This window comes from Fistularia commersonii, chromosome 16 (genome assembly GCF_037954325.1).
Source record: "Fistularia commersonii isolate RoL2024-O1a breed Wild chromosome 16, RoL_Fcom_v1.0, whole genome shotgun sequence".
In the NCBI taxonomy this organism is placed as follows: Eukaryota; Metazoa; Chordata; class Actinopteri; order Syngnathiformes; family Fistulariidae; genus Fistularia; species Fistularia commersonii.
In genome coordinates this window covers 4,750,171-4,768,747 of record NC_141299.1, presented here as the reverse complement: position 1 = coordinate 4,768,747, position 18,577 = coordinate 4,750,171, and the positions used below count along the sequence as shown (strand labels likewise).

Here is an 18,577-nt window from a genome sequence, read left to right as displayed (position 1 = left end):
ACATTAACTCGACATGTAAATCATTGAATAAATCATGGAATGGCATCTCTGGCTAGCTGCTGAACACAGCAGTGTATACTTCAGACTTTGATCAGAGCCTGTCAGAGAGAAGTAATATTAAGACGCAGTGTTACGAGAGAGCCAAGATCTGCCAGCAAAGAGTGAATGATACAGGTCAGTGTTTTTCTGTGCTGTTTTCTTTTGTTTTAATAAATAGGCATTGTTTTGGTACTTAATGGCCCTTCTGTCATCAGTCCTCCTTCAAGCTGAGAGTAGACCATCATTCAACAGATCTTAATATTCCAATTAATTATATTCTGCCACTTTAAGTTTGATATAGATGAGTTCATGATATACCAGCACTCCCGGGGAGGCAGTGATGGCCAGGGTCCCAGGACGCCTCTTGGGTCAGTTTCTGTTCCTTGTCTTTTCTGGACTTCATTACTGCTCTCCAGTACCAGCTTCTCCAGTGACTTGCAAAAGTCAAAGATCTTCCCTGGTGAACTGCTCTTCATCTGGACTTTTTTGGATGCCAAAAAACATCTGGGACTCTGTCACTGAGTTGGATTTGTCTCATAACCACCTCAAATCTGTGACAGTCGACAAACCATATCATAACCTCAGGAATATATGGCTGTCAAACAACAGAATCAAACGCTTGTCTTTTTGTGTGGAGAGATATAAGGAAAGCCTACATGGCAAACCTCTTCACAGCATCAGAACCAGCAGAAGACTTGGATGTGTATCCTGGACGCCTGCCCTGCGTCTGCTATTTGTTGAGAGGAATCAGCTTGAGCAACTCCCAGAGGGTGAGTTGATGCAGAATATCAATTCAATTCAAAACACTTTATATGTCCCCTGGGGGCAATTACTATCATCTACTGTGATTATCTACTGTCATTATTGAAATATGGCCTTACATGCCTATAAAAGATATAAATAGAATGTGAACAGTGCGATAATCACTGCCTACTGTGAGCGACATGAAAAAAAAATTGAAGAAATTTGACTAGATCCTCTCCTTAAAGGTTCATGAAATACTATGTATGAGGATTTTTTTTACCTTGACACAAACTGCCCTCATCTACCAATGTTGATAAGGTAGCTCATACACAAATAATACTGCACCTAGAGGTGTGATATAAAATACAAGAGTGGTGTGAGAAATGTCTAAGTATTTTTTCACTGGATGAAGTACTGATGTTTCTGATTTTTTTTTTCGTACAAGTATTCTTATTTAATGGAAGTTGTGAGTGGTAAGTGTACAACAGTGTATTATTATTTTGACAGATATAAACGTTTGATTTAGAAATGTATTTTCTGCTACTGACAGATGTGCTACATTATTTACATCAGTAGTAACATTGAGGCAGTCTGTAATTAAAATGTCAATATAAGCACATGTACCTCAAAACCATTAGCTATTTATGAGTTACGTATGAAAATTCTTTTACCTGCTTATAATCGTCAGATTAAACAAAAGTATTTGCAAAAACTGATCCTTGTTAAGTTCACATATCAGTCAAATCTTATCTAATACAAAGGTTTCGTAATAGAGGGACATGATTATAGTGTACACCACACCTTCTATATTTTGTGGCTAAATCACCTCTGTCTGCAAAATAGTGGGAAAAAAAAAGAAAAAAGTATTTTGTGAAATCTTATTTATAGGATTCTGATTCAGATTCTCTGGTCTTGATAAATTCATCAAGCACACGACAACCATTTATTTATCTAAATCTTTTAATTTTTTCATGTATAAATATGCATCTGGTAGAAAAACAGGCTCAGAGTCAGTAGAAAGCCAAGCCTAAGAAAGATGACAAGTTCAGCTAAGACGCTTCCTGGCACAATTAGACCATTGTGATATTTTCTGATTATTCATTTTTGATAAACAGATGGTCTGTCTGTCTGTCGGTCTGTCAGTCTGTGTGATGTTTTCATTGTGGATTTGATTTTTGTCAAACAAAAACTCCTCATTGGTCATTGACTCCATCAGTAGTACTTTGTTCCCCTTACAAATGATTAAACCTAAACAGACAATGATGCTATACAACATTAAAAGCACAAGTTTTCACAGGTGTAAACTTGAAGTCTAACTTTGACATCTACATCTTCTTCTACATGTCTGGATAAAAGCGTTTTAGATAGATGAATGCTATGCTGCATGATTTTGGTTCCTCCAACATGTGTGAACGGCCCATTTACTTAGCAAGGGATGTGTTGACAGTCAGAGGTTTTTTTTTCCTGCTTGGTATTCAGCTCACAGTAACTTCACTGGCTCTCTAATGAGGCACAGACTCACTGTGCTTTACTTCAGTCCTGCAGTTTCATGGAGATTGTCAAGACCTGGTGAAAAGCAGGGAAGAGTAATCACCACAGAAATATTCCTGTTCCCTAATTAATCATCTTGTAATAAAATTTGCAGTCAAAAGAAATCATGTGACTATTGTCTCACATCCCAGGGAGTTTCCAAATAAAAATCCAGAGAGTGTTTTTAAAACAATCTTATCTCAGCAATTGAAACAAGGTACAGACTCCATGCTCTCAAACTGACAGAAGCACTTGTTAAGCAAATTGAAGAGGGTTAACTTGAATAGTACTGAGAAGAGAGAGAAAAACTTGTTTTGATTATTGTCATTGAAAACACACACCACCAAATTAAACCGTCACAATCCATAATTAAATTCTAATTACAACCATTATTTCCATCACCCAGGGCTGAATGGCAGTGAGTCTTTACAAGTTCTACAAGTCTCCTTCAACAAGATCTCAACTTTACAACCTGGAGACCTTTCCAACCTTCGACATCTGAAAGAACTGTACCTAAAACATAACCTCATCTCCAGTCTCCCTCTGCAAATGATCCAGGATTTGACCGAGTTAAAGGTAACACTGATTTTCCCTGCAAAAGTGTTCAATGCAGTTGATCCCCTGGCACAATATCTTGTCTATGTTCGTGTCTCTCTCAGGTCCTTGATGTGAGCTTCAACATGTTGACCAGTCTTCATCCTTTGATATACTTTTCTCTTCGTAACATCGGGACAAATGTTAACCTGGGTGGGAACAGGTGGCATTGTGACTGCAGTATGAGCAATTTAAGAAGGCTGATGGCCTATGATGACAGAAGAGGCATGGAGTCCTGGAGTGTGATGTGTGCCTCTCCGTCCAGCCACTCGGGCACAGACCTGTTGCAGTTAGAAGAGGATGACCTGAGCTGTTTTAATACTGAAAACAGCACAATGCTCCACCAAGATGTGACTGTTTATATTGGCTCTGACATACTGCTAACATGCCCTACAAAAGGTAAGATAAAGAATTTTACCACTAAACACACAAACACAATTTGAATATCATTTGCTTTGTTTTTTTATAGATTGGTGGACGCCTAATGGCCAAGTATATGTGAACCAAGATCAGCCTGGTTTGCTTATTAGCGACGTCAAAGAGAGGGATGGTGGTCTATATGCATGTGTGTCGGAAGAACACGAGGTTGCAACGGTTTTTATCCTCCACATCAGCAAGACAGAAGCAACAAAAAGAAGGACCAGAAGTTTATCCGGAATCGGCCAACAAATGCCCCAGTACAGCAGTTGGATGAGTAAAAGAGGAGCTCGGACAGTATCCCAGCCAGATTTGACTTTGCCTGTATGTTTGTCCGTTTTCATCACCTTTCTCATTGCCTTCATCCTTGGAGTCCTCGCAAGACCACTTATTGATGTTCTCTGGAGGAAGATCAAGAAACGCTCTTCATCCTCTGTTGCATCTGCAGAACAGAGACAATATGACAATGAGGCCTACAGTGATGCCGAGGTGCCAGAGGAGGCAAGAACCCAGAGGGAAAGGAGAGTCACATTTACTTGTATAGAAGTTAGAGATCATATAAATGGAGAACATTATAATTCCATCCTAAATGAAGAACAAGAAAACAATAAGGATGCAGTGTTTGAATGTGAGGCAGCTGCAACTGATAAGGAAAGAGCTGAAGATCTGCGAAGTGAGGACACCTCAAATCTGAATCTTGAAGGTGGCAACAAAAGAGAAGGCAAAAGTCAGTCAGGCTTCTCTAAAGTAGGACACATGGCACACAAGCAAGATAAGAGACGACATTTATCTTCATCCTCAGATTCTTCTCTGTCCGACAATGTACTACACGGGGTTCAAATGACCCAGTCAGACAACACCGCTCCTCGGCCTGTGCAGGATCGAGTTCAGCAAAGAGCTAATTTGTCAGCAGATGAAGTTGCTGTACCTAAGAATTCTATTAAAGGAAAAAATGAGATTCCAGAATTTTCATCTGAGCCTTTTGAAGACTGGATACCCCATGCTAATAACACCAACCTAACACACCCTGAGCAATGGCAAGAAAATGGAGAACAATTTGATTTTAGTGACTCTCCGCAACACACCTCTCTAAAGTCCAGCAGTATTGATGGTTCTTTCAAGTATTCAAAGTCTTTTGTGGCACATACATCAGCGAAAGATAAGCAGGATAATTCATCCAGTTCCAGCTCATATGTGAGTGAGGATGAACCGTCACACTACACTGTGACCTCTGACCATGAGGAAACAGAAGATGCGTTAAGGACCTGTAATAAACCTGAGATTGCTGAGACTAACCATTCAAAAGCTGCTAGTTCTGGCCAGCTGGTTCATGAAGTAGAGGCAAACAAGCCATTCAGTCATAAATACACTCGTGACCGAGCAGGAATGAGAACAGTACATTCCTTCTCATCTTCCAGCGACAGTGAATGGGAGCCATATCATTACAAAGACAAACAAGGAACAGGTAAAGGAAAGAAGAAGGAAAAATCCATTCCTGCAGCTAAAAAGCCAAGCGGCATTATAATTCAAGGAGAGAAGGATACCCGTGAGAAAATTAAACCTACGCCTAGCGTCATCAGTCAGAGTATGAATCCTAATTCCAAAGCTCCTAATGGTAGTTCATCTTCTTCCAGCTGTAAGGATGAAGAAGTTACGGCCGTGAAAATAAAAGTCAGTGAAGGCACCAAGAATGAGGAGTCTGAGTGGCCTGCCCTAGATTTTGAGCACATTCCTCACATTAAAAGGCATCTAGATATCAAAGTGGCAAGATATCCTGGCTCATGTTATAATAGTGGAACAGAGGAAGATAAAATGGCCCAAATGAAGAAACTTGATGAATGTGGGATAAATCATACAAGTCATTCATGTAAAGAATCTGGAGAAGAAAGTCCAAATACAGGTGCACTGTGGCCGGCACTTGACCTTGAAGAAAGTGTACGTAGCAAGAGGCGCTTACATAGTCAAGCTTCTCTACCCACCTTTTATTCATCATCTGTCAGTGAGAGCGAGACAGAGCGGCAGCAGAGTCCAGAAAAAGCGAATATTGGAGGTGTTCAGTCTCAAGAATCTCAAACAGGAGGTCATGTTGACCTCTATCTTGGTGGCTATACTCCCATTGAGAGGCATTTTGATACTAAAGCACCATCACCACATTCTGGTTCAGGCACAAGTAGTGAAAATGAATATGAAACAGCGAGCCAAGACAAAAATCTGAAGCAAGGAGACAGGAACATGGAAATCAGTCCAACTGAAGTACCTAAAACAGTAAATCGAGAGTCAAAAACAAGACGGCCCGTCATTGATCGATTTACCAACATTAAGAGGCACCTGGATATCAAGGTTGCTTGTCCACCAGCTGATTCCTCTTTTAGTAACAGCAGTGACGCAGAATCCTCATATCACACAGAGAAACAGGTAGAGGAGTGGCATGGAGCAAAGTTCCCAATCGAGCGATATCCATCTGTAGAGCACGGTCAAGATGCAAAGTGGCCTCTGCTTGATCTTGAGCATATTTCGGCGAGTACAACGTCTCCAGATATTAGATCTCAATCACCTGCCTCTCAATCATCCCATAGTAGTAACAGTGAGGATGAAACATCAGACCACAAAGAAAAGGCAAAGAAGATGGAGAGTGCAGGACGTCAATTTCATCTGTCTCCAATTAAGAGATACCTAGATGTTAAAGTGCGAACACCACCTGCTGAACCAGACAGGAGCAGTGACAGTGAGGATGATCGATCAGTGCACAAGGAGAAGCAGATGACAAGAACGGAGGAGATTGTAGATTGCCATCTTCAAGAATCTCAAGCAATGAGTCACAATGAAGAAACAAAGCAGCCTCCCCCTCATCTTGACCGTATTACTAAAATTAAGAGGCGCTTGGATATCAAAACACTATCCCAGCCTGATGATTCATCTTCAAGTAGCAATAGTGACAATGAATCATCGGGGCAACACTCAAATGCAAAGTGGCCTCTGCCTGATACTGAACATAGTCCAGCCAGTACAAGATTTCTTGATAGTAAAGCACAATCACTTGCCTCTCATTCACCTTCTAGTAGTGACGGTGAGGATGGAACAGCAGGCTACAAAGGGAAGCCAAAGGCAAAAACAGTGGACAGTGCAGGTCAATTTCAACTTTCTCCAATTAAAAGATACCTTAATATTAAAGTGCGAACACCACCCTCTGAGTCTGAAGAAGACACCAAAAGTGACAGTGGGGATGAAAAGTCAGATCACATGGAGAAGCAGATGACAAGCATGAAGGAGATTGCAGAGCTTAATTTTCAAGAATCTCAAGCAGTGGGTCACAATGAAGAAACAAAGCAGCCTACCCTTCATCTTGACCGTATTACTAAAATCAAGAGGCGCTTGGATATCAAAACACCATCTAAGCCTGATGATTCATCTTCAAGTAGCAATAGTGAAAATGAATCATCGTGGCAACACCCAAATGCAAAGTGGTCTCTGCCTGATAATGAAAATAGTCCAGCCAGTACAAGATGTCTAGATAGTAAAGCACGATCATCTGCTTCTCATTCATCTTCTAGTAGTGACGAAGAAGATGGACCAACAGACCACAAGGAAAAGGCAAAAAAGTTGGACAGTGCAGGAAGTCCGTTTCATTTGTCTCCAATTAAGAGATACCTTGATATTAAAGTACGAACACCACCTGCTGAACCAGACAGGAGCAGTGACAGTGAGGATGATCGATCAGTGCACACGGAGAAACAGTTGACAAGAACGGAGGAGATTGTAGATTGCCATCTTCAAGAATCTCAAGCAATGAGTCACGATGAAGAAGCAAAGCAGCCTACCCTTCATCTTGACCGTATTACTAAAATTAAGAGGCGCTTGGATATCAAAACACTATCCCAGCCTGATGATTCATCTTCAAGTAGCAATAGTGACAATGAATCATCGTGGCAACACCCAAATGCAAAGTGGCCTCTGCCTGATACCGAACATAGTCCAGCCAGCACACGATGTCGAGATAGTAAAGCACAATCACCTGCCTCTCATTCATCTTCTAGTAGTGATGAGGAGGATGGAACAACAGACCACAGAGAGAAGCAAATGCCAGGAGGGGTGGACACTGCGGAATATCAATTTCAACTCTCTCCACTTAAGCGATACCTCGATATTAAAGTGCAAAGACCATCCGCTAAACCGGACTCAAGCATTGACAGTGGGGAAGAGAGATCAGTCCCCATGGAGAAGCAGATGACAGGAATGGAGGAAACTGCAGAACAAAATTTTCGAGAATCTCAAGCAGTGAGTCACAGCAAAGAAACAAAGCGGCCTACCATTTATCTTGACCGTATTACTAAAATTAAGAAGCACTTGGATATCAAAACACTATCACAGCCTGACGATTCATGTTCTAGTACTAATAGCGATTCTGAATCGTCGGAACACACAGATGAATCTGCGACAGGGGAAACCTACAGAGCGGAGCTACTATCTCAGTCTGTGAGGCAAGATCCAGATGCAAAGTGGCCTCGACTTGACCTTGAGCATGTTCCCTCCAGTGCAAGAGGCCCTGAAGCTAAAGCACAATCACCTGCTTCTCATTCATCTTCAAGTAGTGACAGCTATGATGAACCAAGAGGCCACAGAGGGAAGCAAATGGAAGGAAATGTAGAAGAAACTGTGAGTAAAGAAACAACACAGCCCAGTTTTGATCTTGTTGGTATTACTCCAAATTGGGGTGGTTTACAAAATAAACCACAATCACCTGCATTTTCTGCATATCAAGAGGCATCCAGCTACCCAGGAATCAAAACACCATCACTTGAGTCTGATGCATATTCAAGTGATGATTCAAAAGATGAAAAAGTCTATAATCCCTCAGGGACAGTATTAAATGACTTGAATATAGGTGCCCCTGCTGTCAAAAAGTATGTAAATATCAAAGAAACGTCTTATCAAGAAGACTCTGGCTCTTCCAGCAGTGACAACGAAGGCAGATTTACAAGCCAAAAAGTAGTATGTGAGAAAGATGAAAGTGGTGTTGGATTTACAAATGAACAGCAAAAGAAGATGCTGCACAAGATGAATCTGGGCGTTCCTCACATCAACAGGCATGCAGACATTAAGGAACCTTTAACAGTGCCAGATCTGGCTGTTAGTGGCGTTTCTCTAGAGGTGAAGCGATCTGAAACATATTCATCCACAACTGAGAGTGAGGAAAAGACCAATGACAAAGGACCTATTTGGTTTCAAAAGCCCTCTGTGCTTAACACTTCATTCACTGCTGAGAGGAACCCAGTCAAATTAGAAAACTTTACACCTATCACAGAGAATATGGTGGAAAACACCCCAAGTGCGACACCAGAGATAAACCAGGAACTTGAGTCACGGTGGGCCACAATGAATCTTAGTTTCTCCCGCTTCAGAAAGCGTCTTGAAATCACTTCACAAACAAAAGAAACGCCACCTCTGTCCACTTTATCTCCACCTGACTCCCCCTCCTCTTCAAGCAATGAAATTAAGACTGAGAGGAAAAGACAAAACAGAAGAGGCATCGGGCTGCAAATGAACAACATTCCTGTCAGTTTAAAGGGTCAGAATAACAACACAAAGGGCTCTGGGATTAAGGATGCGTTAAGAGGGGATCACGGCTTCCCAGAAGTCGATGGAACGTCAAATCAGGACGCTTTGTTGACAGCTTTGCGTACACCACAAATTAGGAAGTACCTGGAATTCAAAGTCAGGGAAACGACACCTGCCAAACAACAGCATGATGATTCCTCAAGCAGCGAAAATGAAAATGAGCCAATAAAACGTGCATCAGAAGGTCTGAGATTTACTGACAAGGGATCATACCAAAGTATTCAAACATCAAAAGACTTACGGTTTCATGACCTCACAAAAGTCTCTCATTTGAATATCAGAGGACCATCTAAAAGGGAATCATTTTCCAGCAGCAGTAGTGGAAGTGAGACAATGGACCAGAGTACACCTGACCTGAGTGGCCGAGTGCCTTACATAAAGAGACGTCTAAACATCAAGGCAAGATCCCCGCAGCCAAGCATCCTCCCATCCTCTTGCAGTGAGACTGAAAATGATATTGATGAAAGCGCTGACAAAATGCACTCTGGAGTGACAGACAGTGATTCTCTGATACACTACAGGCGCTTAATTATCAAACCTTCATCACTACAAAGTGATTCTTTTCCCTCCAGTGGCAAGGATAAATCTATAGACACTACAAAACAGAAATATATAGACGATGAAATTGTAATATTGCAAGATGGACCGTCCAATAGTAAGCTAACTAAAAATAACTCTCTTGCCACAAAGAAAGATCCAACACCAAATGTCAGCGACCGTTTGACGAAGAGGATGACGTTGTTCAGGAGCTCCACAGATGTAGCACTGCCGCCTGAGATACAGTGGTCGGGTGTCGGACGCCCCCTGTCTGATCTCCCGGCCTCAAGTCAAAAGAGGTATCTAGATGAGAGTCTGTCATTTTCACAGCAGAACCTACTTGGAGGACCAGAACTTCCCCCAACAGCATCACCTAGCTCTTCCACTGCTGAAAGTGAGGATAGAATAAAACGAGACAAAGAGGAAGCGGATGTAAGAGCGATGCAGAAATATTGGAAAGTTATGTCTGAAGACAAGAATGAAATGAAAGGTCTCAGCGCCCTAAAAGCCATGTCATCCCAGAGACAAAAATGGGACACAGAAAATGACATTTTCAATTCAGGCATGTCTTCCTCTGATGTAAACAACCTTCTGTGCGAACAATCCAAGCCTGAATTCACGCTTTTCTCCACCTTGCAACACAAGGCAGCTGATGATTCTGCTTATGGAATTCCCTACTACAGAAGCCATGTAGTAAAAGATGAAGAATCACCTCAAGACCTTCCACCTCCTGTTCCAGCAACACCACCACCACCAGATGAGGCAGGTCTTCCATGGAGATCTCTCCAGAGAAGTAGCAAACAAGAGCATGAAAGCCCAACATCCTACCTGCAACAGAGGGAAAACATGAAGAAAGAAAACCTGGCAAGCTATTTTGACAACCAAAATATTAGTGAGGTTTAATAGAACCCACAAAATAAAACACTGACATTACAAGCAAATGATTGATAGTGTGATTTTAAAAATATGGTGAGTGGTAGTTCCTTAAATGGTGTGTTGTCCACATTTTAAGTAGAGCACTTCAAGTTAAACTATAATAGAATATCAACATTTGGTGAAAGAGGGCACTGTGTTTATCCTTAGAGTATTACTTGCTTCCGTAACCACAGCCTACTGAGCTTTCTTTTGTGGGTTGATGTAAATAACAGTAACTACTATAAACAATTACTGCTATAATTTATGGGGTGCCCATTGTACTAATACAGTACAACAGGTGCCTTATTATTGAAAAAGCCCCAAAAACAAGCATGTAAGTTAATAAACCCTTTTATTTATAGACATAGATTATAGTGAAAACAGACATATAGACACTTAGTTTACATACATATATACAGTTGGGACAAGGCTGTTCATCCTCCTGCATTGTCATTATTATATTAAAGTACTGATCTATAAACATATGTGCGATAACTAATTAAACTACTTTAGTCTCAGATTGTATATTTATGCTTTATGTTATTCGTATGGTTCCAGCTGTCTCGGAATTTAATGATATGAGAGCTCAGTTGTATATTCTAGATTTATTTGACTGTGAGCAAAAAATAAGAACAAATAATGTATGCACAACCGATAAATAAAATAAAATCCTGTGAACTGGCTGACGCTTCCTGGAGTTCGACAGCATATGTGAAGATGTGTATGGATGGCAAATGCAGGAGGGAACTCTTGCTCCACCGTGAGGTTACAGGTGTGTTCCAGGTCTTAATAAACACAATCATGATTTCCATCAGACATGACTGTGAATATCAAATTAATCACAAAACACTTGCACAAATTCCTGTACAAAACAAAAGAAGTGTTTTCAAAAAATCTCATCCATTCACAAAAGGCTCTGTAGGAGCATGCATGCAAATATTAAATCTTTTGACAATTCAGCGTCACACCACAGCCAGAGACAAAAATGTATACATGTGTTACAAGAACATAATACTAGGCGAAAAGAACAGCATAGCATTATCACACAGTTCCAAACTGTCAGTGTCCATTGTTTTGATTAGATCCTATGGGTGGTTCAAAGTGATGCTTTCAGCAAACCTACTTTTCTACTCAAGCCTAGAGGACCTTGTCCTGAGAGGGTCACTAGTCTTTCACTGTAGTTACATTAACACTGTCAGTGTTGGGAAAGATGCTACTAATAGAAAACCTGAAACTATCAGTGGACTAAGGAAGACAAAACAGATGCCATATATCAAGACAAAATGGACACTAACTAGCTCTATGTAGTCTTATAACATGTCCTAAACAGTCTGAATTCATCCTGAAATAATCCCTGACCACTCAGTGTGTCTGTGTGTGCGTGCTTGTGTGTGTGTGTGTGTGTGTGAGTGTGTGCGTATGTATGTGTGTGTTTTGAGTTCTCACACACAATGTATACATTTGGATTTGTTGGTATGTGTGTGAGACACAAAGTGACTACCATGTTTTGAGGCACAGTAATACTGTTATCTACACAACGTAGACACATAAATTGGCCATCGGACCAATAAATGCTGATCAGAGAATTGGTGGCTCACCGCTGGACTGTAATAAGAATATGCAGCAATGATGATTTGTTTGGTGTTATGAGGTCTAAAGACTTTGCTGGGATGAAGCAATCAGTTAACATTAACTGTAGGGGGGTAATTAAAAAAAAATAATAATAATAATCACTGGCACAAATTAACAGTAAACAGCACTGGCACCATAAACTCGCGATCAAACATTTGACACGATGTGCTTCTTGTAGGACTCCTATCTAACTCAAAATATGAAAAACTATTGTTAGTGCCATCTGTCTAGAAAAGCTCAAATTCAAGTTCATTGCACAGATATAATATTCAAATGTGCCCAGGTCATCATGACCCTGTTTAAGACTCAGACACAATGCATGAATGGTCGTTTCTGTTGGTTTCTCTGTGCTGAAGACAAAGGGATGAGGAGCAGTTCCCCACGCAATACTACTTCACTTTCAGTATCCATGTATGATATCCTAACACAGACAGCAACATGACATGTCACAGTGAGAGAGAGCAATGCCACTGGAGATTGCTGCAAGCTTGCCCTCTTTGAAACTTCAGCAGGGAACCGAACCCCCACAGTGACACCCCACCGCCTCCATACGCTGGGCAGCATGCATACAGGATGCATCCCCAGCGGCCTGACCCCTAGCCCACCCACAACCCTCATTTACCGGGAAGAACACCACGTCACTGCTTTACCACTTTTGTATTGTTTTGTATTGTTGATTCTCAGAGCAGTTGTCACAGTTGTAGCTTTTTTGTTTGTTTTTTTTTTCCCCCCCACTTGCTTGGTAGCTATGACATCTGTCTTTCCTTGTACCATTCGACAAACTCATCCAGCAAAACTGGCCCTGCGCAGACAAGAGAAAACACAGAATTTGAACATTTGTGCGGCATCCTCATGGCACTCTGGCATTACATCTATGTGTGGATGAAGGTTCACTCACAGGCACCGTCTTCATCGTAATTACTGAGGTCCAGGTTGATTGTTCTGCTGAACTCTAAAACATTGCACCATTGGTCTTTGTTGATCACTTTATACTTGGATTGCTGAGGAACAATTCATGATTATTTAAAAAAAAATTGGAAACATAGAAGGGACAACATTATACATAATCCATTTTTTATTACCTCTAGAAACTGATTAAACACAGGAAACAGAGGCCACGTCTTTCCCAGAAGAAGTCCCAGCATACATTTTGCTGTATTCAAGTCCAAACTTCTCTGATCCTTTTCCTGTCCAAAACAAAACAAAATGAAATTTTTGGAATAAAGTCAAAATACCAACTACATTTACCAAACAATATTGAACGGTGATCACAAGCAAGTCAAATTTCATTAGTTAGTTACGCTGCACAGTGTTCACTAAGTTTTAATTTAAATGTTCATCCCATTATTTCTGAACTATTTGCTTGCCTTAAATCACAGCTGAAGTTGATCTGTATGAGTGAACCAAATACACATTACACTTGCTAAGTGTCTCTGGAAGTCAAACTGAAAAACTATCTTAACTTCCAAATATCAAACTTGGTCTGGGTGCTGCTATGAATAGCAATGTTGGAAATTAATTCAGACATCCTGTTTAAAACAGCTGTGTCTTTTAATATATGACTGAAATGAAACAGTTGTATTTAATTGGATATTTGCAAAGACTCACCCGTGCAAAATCAAAGGCATATCTATAAATGAGCTTAAAACTGGTGCTGTCGTTAAGGACAGATCTCAGGTAGTCAAGTGAATTCCTCAATCTCTCTGTGGAGTCACACCTGACAAGAGCAGAATAGACAATTAAGAAATCTCCACTTGTCCACTCACTCTATGGAGAATCAAGAGCGTGCTTGAAAAACACATGTTAGGGCAGATATCGGTGCAAGGGAACAATACATTTTGAAAAGAAAAAAAACGAACTAAAAAGAAACATACTGCAGGGAGCCCATGCCTCTCAGCCACTCCTGGAGGGTGAAATATCCCATACTCTGGGCATCCAGTTTCCAAGCAAGTACCAGCATGACCACCTGGACACAAAAACAACCCTCATAGCAAAGATTTGTCAAGAAAAGACTGAACAGTCCAGTCCGCCACATGTCATACATTGAAAATGCATGACCTCAATTACATCTGGGAAAAAAAATTGCTTTAATAAGTGGTGGCCTGTTCTAATTCGAATCATTTGTGGATGTAACAAATCAGGTTACTCATTAATGCAGAGGTTTTCAAAAATTAATTGCAAAGGCTAGCATAAAATAATCACTCAATTTAATGGAAGCCAAAAAATGTTATCTTGTAACTTCTATGATGGCCTTATCAGAAGTAATATAAACACTGCCTTAACAAATGAAAACAAGCAGCACCTGATATGTGTAAACAGCACTGAATATTGCATGCAAAAACATGCGTTCACACACACAAGCACACATGCACACAGACAACCACAACAGCATCTCACATTCTCTGGTTCCACTCCTATGTCTTCACAGAACTTCTCCATACCCTCTGGACCCACCACATCATCACAACCTATTGAAGACAGACAAGTGAGAAGTTAAATATGGTTTTTACTGAGCAATCAAATTTAACCAGCAAAGCTGATCACTTGATAATGCTACCAAATTCACAAAGTCATGTACTGTGCTTTCTCAAGAAAATACTTAAAAACCTCCCACCTCACCTGCATATTCATAGAACCACTCTAAACACCTCTTGCTGGAAAATGTCTCCTCCTCACGAATTTGTGGTGTGTCGTGTTTTCTGAAAAAACTGCAAATGAGAAGAAACTTTGAGTCAACAGAGGACTGGACTCCCTGCAAACACACAAGTGGGACTCAAATTTGAGAAATATTTGTACGTTACTTTTATTCACTTTTTGTTTTTCACGAGTCTAAGTGTTCAAGTAATACTGTATAACTCATGCTATTAAGGTCAAATTATAGGCACTTCATAAACTGCAAGTGCTTTTTTAACTGTTTGTTACTATTTTGGGTTGGAATCATTTGTGGTAATTATAGCTAAGCACTTCCTTAAGTCAAAGACCCAGACTTCAAATAGCAGGCAGTATAACATGAGCTCCTACACCTCTGAGAAAAATTCTTTGAGAACTTCTCTAACTTCTGCGTAAATCAAGTTCTTGGATTTTTTTTGGCACACAATGTTTTAGCAAACTCAGCCAACCTGGAAAATGTAAACTGGTTGAATTAAAAAAATACTCAGTGGATTTCAGGCCATACTGGGAAAGATTAGCCCAGAACAAATTTTAAGATGCAAAATCCAAGAAGGCATAGGAACAGCCCAAATATTATACATATTGCATCAGTTTGCTTTCCAGTCTGAATAAGACAACCAAAGTAGGTCCTAAGTTCCCCAACAGTGGGGAGGGGAGGGGGGTCACCCCCCCAAAAAAACCTTTCCAGGAGATGCTGCATATACAGAGCATGTAACACTATCGCAACAAAGTGTTAAAGCAAACTTCTTGTAAATATAAATTATGAATGCTTGAGATGGAATTCATTGTTGAGCATGTGTTCATGGAGGCCCTGAGACAAATGACCTCCCCGCCAACTAGGAGACAAAACATGATGACAAATTTGCTTTGTGTTTTATTTTTTTGACCCAGTTTCTCCCTCATTTAACAAGAGTAAGCATTTACGTGAATTTTTACAAAAAGATCATTAGATTTCTGTGCAGGTGTGTACCTATGCTTGCAGTGTCAATCATCGTTTCTGTTCCATTTTGCACCGCAAAACTTTAACTGGAGGATAGGTGAAAATGGAAATCGTTTATATCTGGCATTGACAGTCTTCCGAACTCAGAATCATGATTTAATTAATTTAATAATAATTGATTTAATAAGCTTATATCCTTCCAACCTGAAATACCCTTTCCACATACACAGTTAAAAAGTCAAATTAAAAGATAACTTTATGTCGCGGCTGCCTTTTGATGAAAAGTCACGCATATTTCCCAGATAATAAACCCATAACATCTGCCTTTTTACATTTAATATTAAGTGTCAGTGACTAGTCTAGTCTTGGTCTAGTTGACCTGCACACTTCATGTGTCCACATCTGACCATGATTAACAGTATACTATTCACTCAGCCACAAATCATGATTCTAGAGCCGCTTCTTAGAATCTGATTATCATGAACACAAGCAGAATATTATTGTTTGTAAATCTTTCTAAACCATGAAGGTTAAACAACCAACTGCAACAGCAAGCAGGAGAATTGTACTTTTTACTGGCTGTGGTGTTTAGAGGTTGGAGGATTCTGTGATTTGATTTTTGGTCATTCAATTGAAACATTGAAACAAAAACGGATGATAGCGTACCTGTCCTGTCGACTCTTCTTGGCTGACATGTCATCCCCGGCAGAGGGTCTCCTCTTTTTCCTGGGGGGCATGGCTCTGGAGCAGCAAGCTGAGGAAGACAGGTAGAAGGCATTATTGTGTAATTGCAAACAACACAGTGCAGATTATGTAGTTTTCTCCAAACATCTGATTCAAAGAAGACACTCGATCTTCAGACAAAATCATTGATGTCACGGTGTTGAAAAAAAAATAAAAAAAAGAAGGGACAGCAGGATTGTCACCTGATGGATGGTTATCCTGCCCAACGTCTTCTGTAAGGTTCTATAGGAACAAATGCCACATGGTTCAAAGTGAGACACATTTGCCTAAAATGGAATATTGGGAGCATATAAAATTCAGAACCCATATTTACCAGCCTGTGCAAGGTGTGGTGGATTTTGTGGATGCTTGCCAGTGTCGTCAAGTGTGAATTTAGCTGAAAATCTAAATTCACAAAAACAGGCATAGATTTAAGAACCTTATGCTCATTTGCAGCATTAGCATATGGGTGCAGGTAGCTGTTAACTATCGCCCACATTGAACAATCAGCTGAATTGCATGATATATTCGTATACATTTACATATGTAAAAGAATTCAAGTTCTATGATCACTGTCGCCTGATTTAAAGTTGTGTTTCAGAAAAAAAAAAGGCCGAAAATGACCATACAAATGAGGGAGTGACTCCCAGCATTCCTCGACAGCAAATTCGACAAAACAGTACACTTGACCATACATGCTACCTTGTCACAAAGTGTCATCTATGCATGGACGTCCAAAAACTGTCATCAGTGATGGTTGCAGTTAATCTAGTTCCTGAGGCCAGACCTAGTCAGAGCAATACACAGCCGAACATGTAGCACTAGCTGCATACCTAAAATAGCAGTGCAGACGCGCAACTTGCACAGAGTTTACAAAGTATCTAGAGAGTTGGGTGCATGGGACTTGTAGTCCGTTTCCTTCAAACAGGCCGGTGATACAGCGGCTCCGATCGGGGCACTAAACTACAATTCCCAAGCCTTAACAAAACAAGTATTTCTTTCTGACCCATCTACCCCCCAACATTCACCTCAAGTGATTGAAAGCTTTCTACATATTTTTCATGAAAAATAATCCAGATTTGGATGTCTGCTTTCCCACGAGCATTTTGGAGACATTTTGCAGCAGCATGTGTAGATGCCGCAGACCCCGACAACACTGCTGCAGCAGGCAATGAAACATGTTTTAGACAACTGCGTCACAATTTTCATTCTGTGTAATACTCCGCGGTTAACCAGAAAAGGATCGCTGTGCAATGACATAAGGTTGTCCACAAGTTAGAGTCCAAACGATGTTCGTGTACTCAGTAATGAAAAATATAAAGACCATAAAGCACCCAGATTATCATCGAAAACCATCGTCATTTAACAAACGTCGGCTGCATTCAAGTAAGCGCCGCAAATGCTACATAAAAAATAAGTTCGGGAAAACTGCAGTAGCAAAGGCGACCTTCTGTGGGTCCTAAACAACTGAATTTACACTCGCTATCCATCCTTTGTTGTCGCCAAAGACACCACTGGCAAATACAAAGAGGCCAACAAATACCACGAAATTCATGCGGTATCGTCAAATCATATGGAGCCCCAAGGAAGCGGACGTTGTTTTACAAAGCGTCTGACTGCTGCTCCGACACCATCGCGGCATCATTTATCAACAGTCATAAAGGGATCGAGGAAAAACCCATGTAACGTTACTACTTACTTGCCGCATCAGAGTGCATTTTTATGAAACATACAACTGTCTGTGGGAAGTCCGCAGACCGGCCAATAGGCGGAACTACTCCACGTAAGCCACGCCTCTGAACTCTGATTGAATGGGAGCCCGGGTGGTCTCCGCCTTTACTCTCTTTCCATTGGCTAACACGAGTGTCATTTCACAAGGCAAATAAGCCCCGCCTATCCCATCGTGTAATTGGTCAGAGTTCCCAAAACAGGCCCTTCCACCTCTCTGATTCATTGGTGGAGAGTTTTTTATGTGAACGTCAATCGCCAGAATTTCCTCGTGCAAGCTTAAAAACCAGCCCACGATGGAATCTGATTGGCCAATGAAGTCACGAGGTGACTTTCACAGAGAAGCCGCTGTTTGGGTTCGTTTAATGTCAGCTATTCGGCCGGAGGAGAGTGGTGATGAGTTTGTTGGTGTGGCTTTTCACCTTTTTCACAGTTAGAACTTGAAACTTTAGTGCTGTCGTTCTCTGGGCAGAGGTCGGATGAATTGGTGTG

At 40.8% G+C, this 18,577-nt stretch overlaps 2 protein-coding genes across 3 annotated transcripts; one reads left to right on the top strand and one right to left on the bottom strand.

Annotated features, from left to right (window-relative positions):
• The first annotated feature begins 5 nt into the window (after window positions 1–5).
• lrrc66 (leucine rich repeat containing 66) lies at window positions 6–12,360 on the top strand. Its single transcript, XM_086162347.1, has 4 exons — window positions 6–809; window positions 2,720–2,889; window positions 2,973–3,306; window positions 3,377–12,360. The coding sequence occupies exons 1-4, from the start codon at window positions 380–382 to the stop codon at window positions 10,378–10,380; spliced, it is 7,938 nt and encodes a 2,645-aa protein (XP_086018473.1). The 5' UTR covers window positions 6–379; the 3' UTR covers window positions 10,381–12,360.
• Window positions 10,728–18,134, bottom strand: dcun1d4 (DCN1, defective in cullin neddylation 1, domain containing 4 (S. cerevisiae)). 2 transcript variants are annotated; one of them, XM_086162348.1, is made up of 11 exons: window positions 18,057–18,134; window positions 16,692–16,762; window positions 16,561–16,600; window positions 16,301–16,388; window positions 14,644–14,732; window positions 14,422–14,492; window positions 13,899–13,990; window positions 13,633–13,741; window positions 13,107–13,211; window positions 12,923–13,025; window positions 10,728–12,826 (listed from the first exon to the last, which is right to left on the bottom strand). In XM_086162348.1, exons 1-11 carry the CDS (start codon window positions 18,073–18,075, stop codon window positions 12,771–12,773), a joined length of 843 nt encoding a protein of 280 aa, XP_086018474.1. In that variant the 5' UTR covers window positions 18,076–18,134; the 3' UTR covers window positions 10,728–12,770. The 2 variants fall into 2 exon arrangements, with proteins under 2 accessions (XP_086018474.1, XP_086018475.1); XM_086162349.1 differs by lacking the exon at window positions 18,057–18,134 and adding an exon at window positions 17,060–17,669.
• Between the last annotated feature and the right edge of the window lie 443 nt (window positions 18,135–18,577).

Excerpts from the sequence above, each read along its gene's own strand:
- lrrc66 (XM_086162347.1), top strand. The coding sequence starts at position 380 with ATGGCCAGGGTCCCAGGACGCCTCTTGGGTCAGTTTCTGTTCCTTGTC. Across the intron at positions 810-2,719 it reads GCTTGAGCAACTCCCAGAGG|GGCTGAATGGCAGTGAGTCT; the intron begins GTGAGTTGATGC and ends TCCATCACCCAG. Across the intron at positions 3,307-3,376 it reads GCTAACATGCCCTACAAAAG|ATTGGTGGACGCCTAATGGC; the intron begins GTAAGATAAAGA and ends GTTTTTTTATAG.
- dcun1d4 (XM_086162348.1), bottom strand. Across the intron at positions 16,601-16,691 it reads ACCACACCTTGCACAGGCTG|AACCTTACAGAAGACGTTGG; the intron begins GTAAATATGGGT and ends TTGTTCCTATAG. Across the intron at positions 14,493-14,643 it reads GTGGTTCTATGAATATGCAG|GTTGTGATGATGTGGTGGGT; the intron begins GTGAGGTGGGAG and ends TGTCTTCAATAG.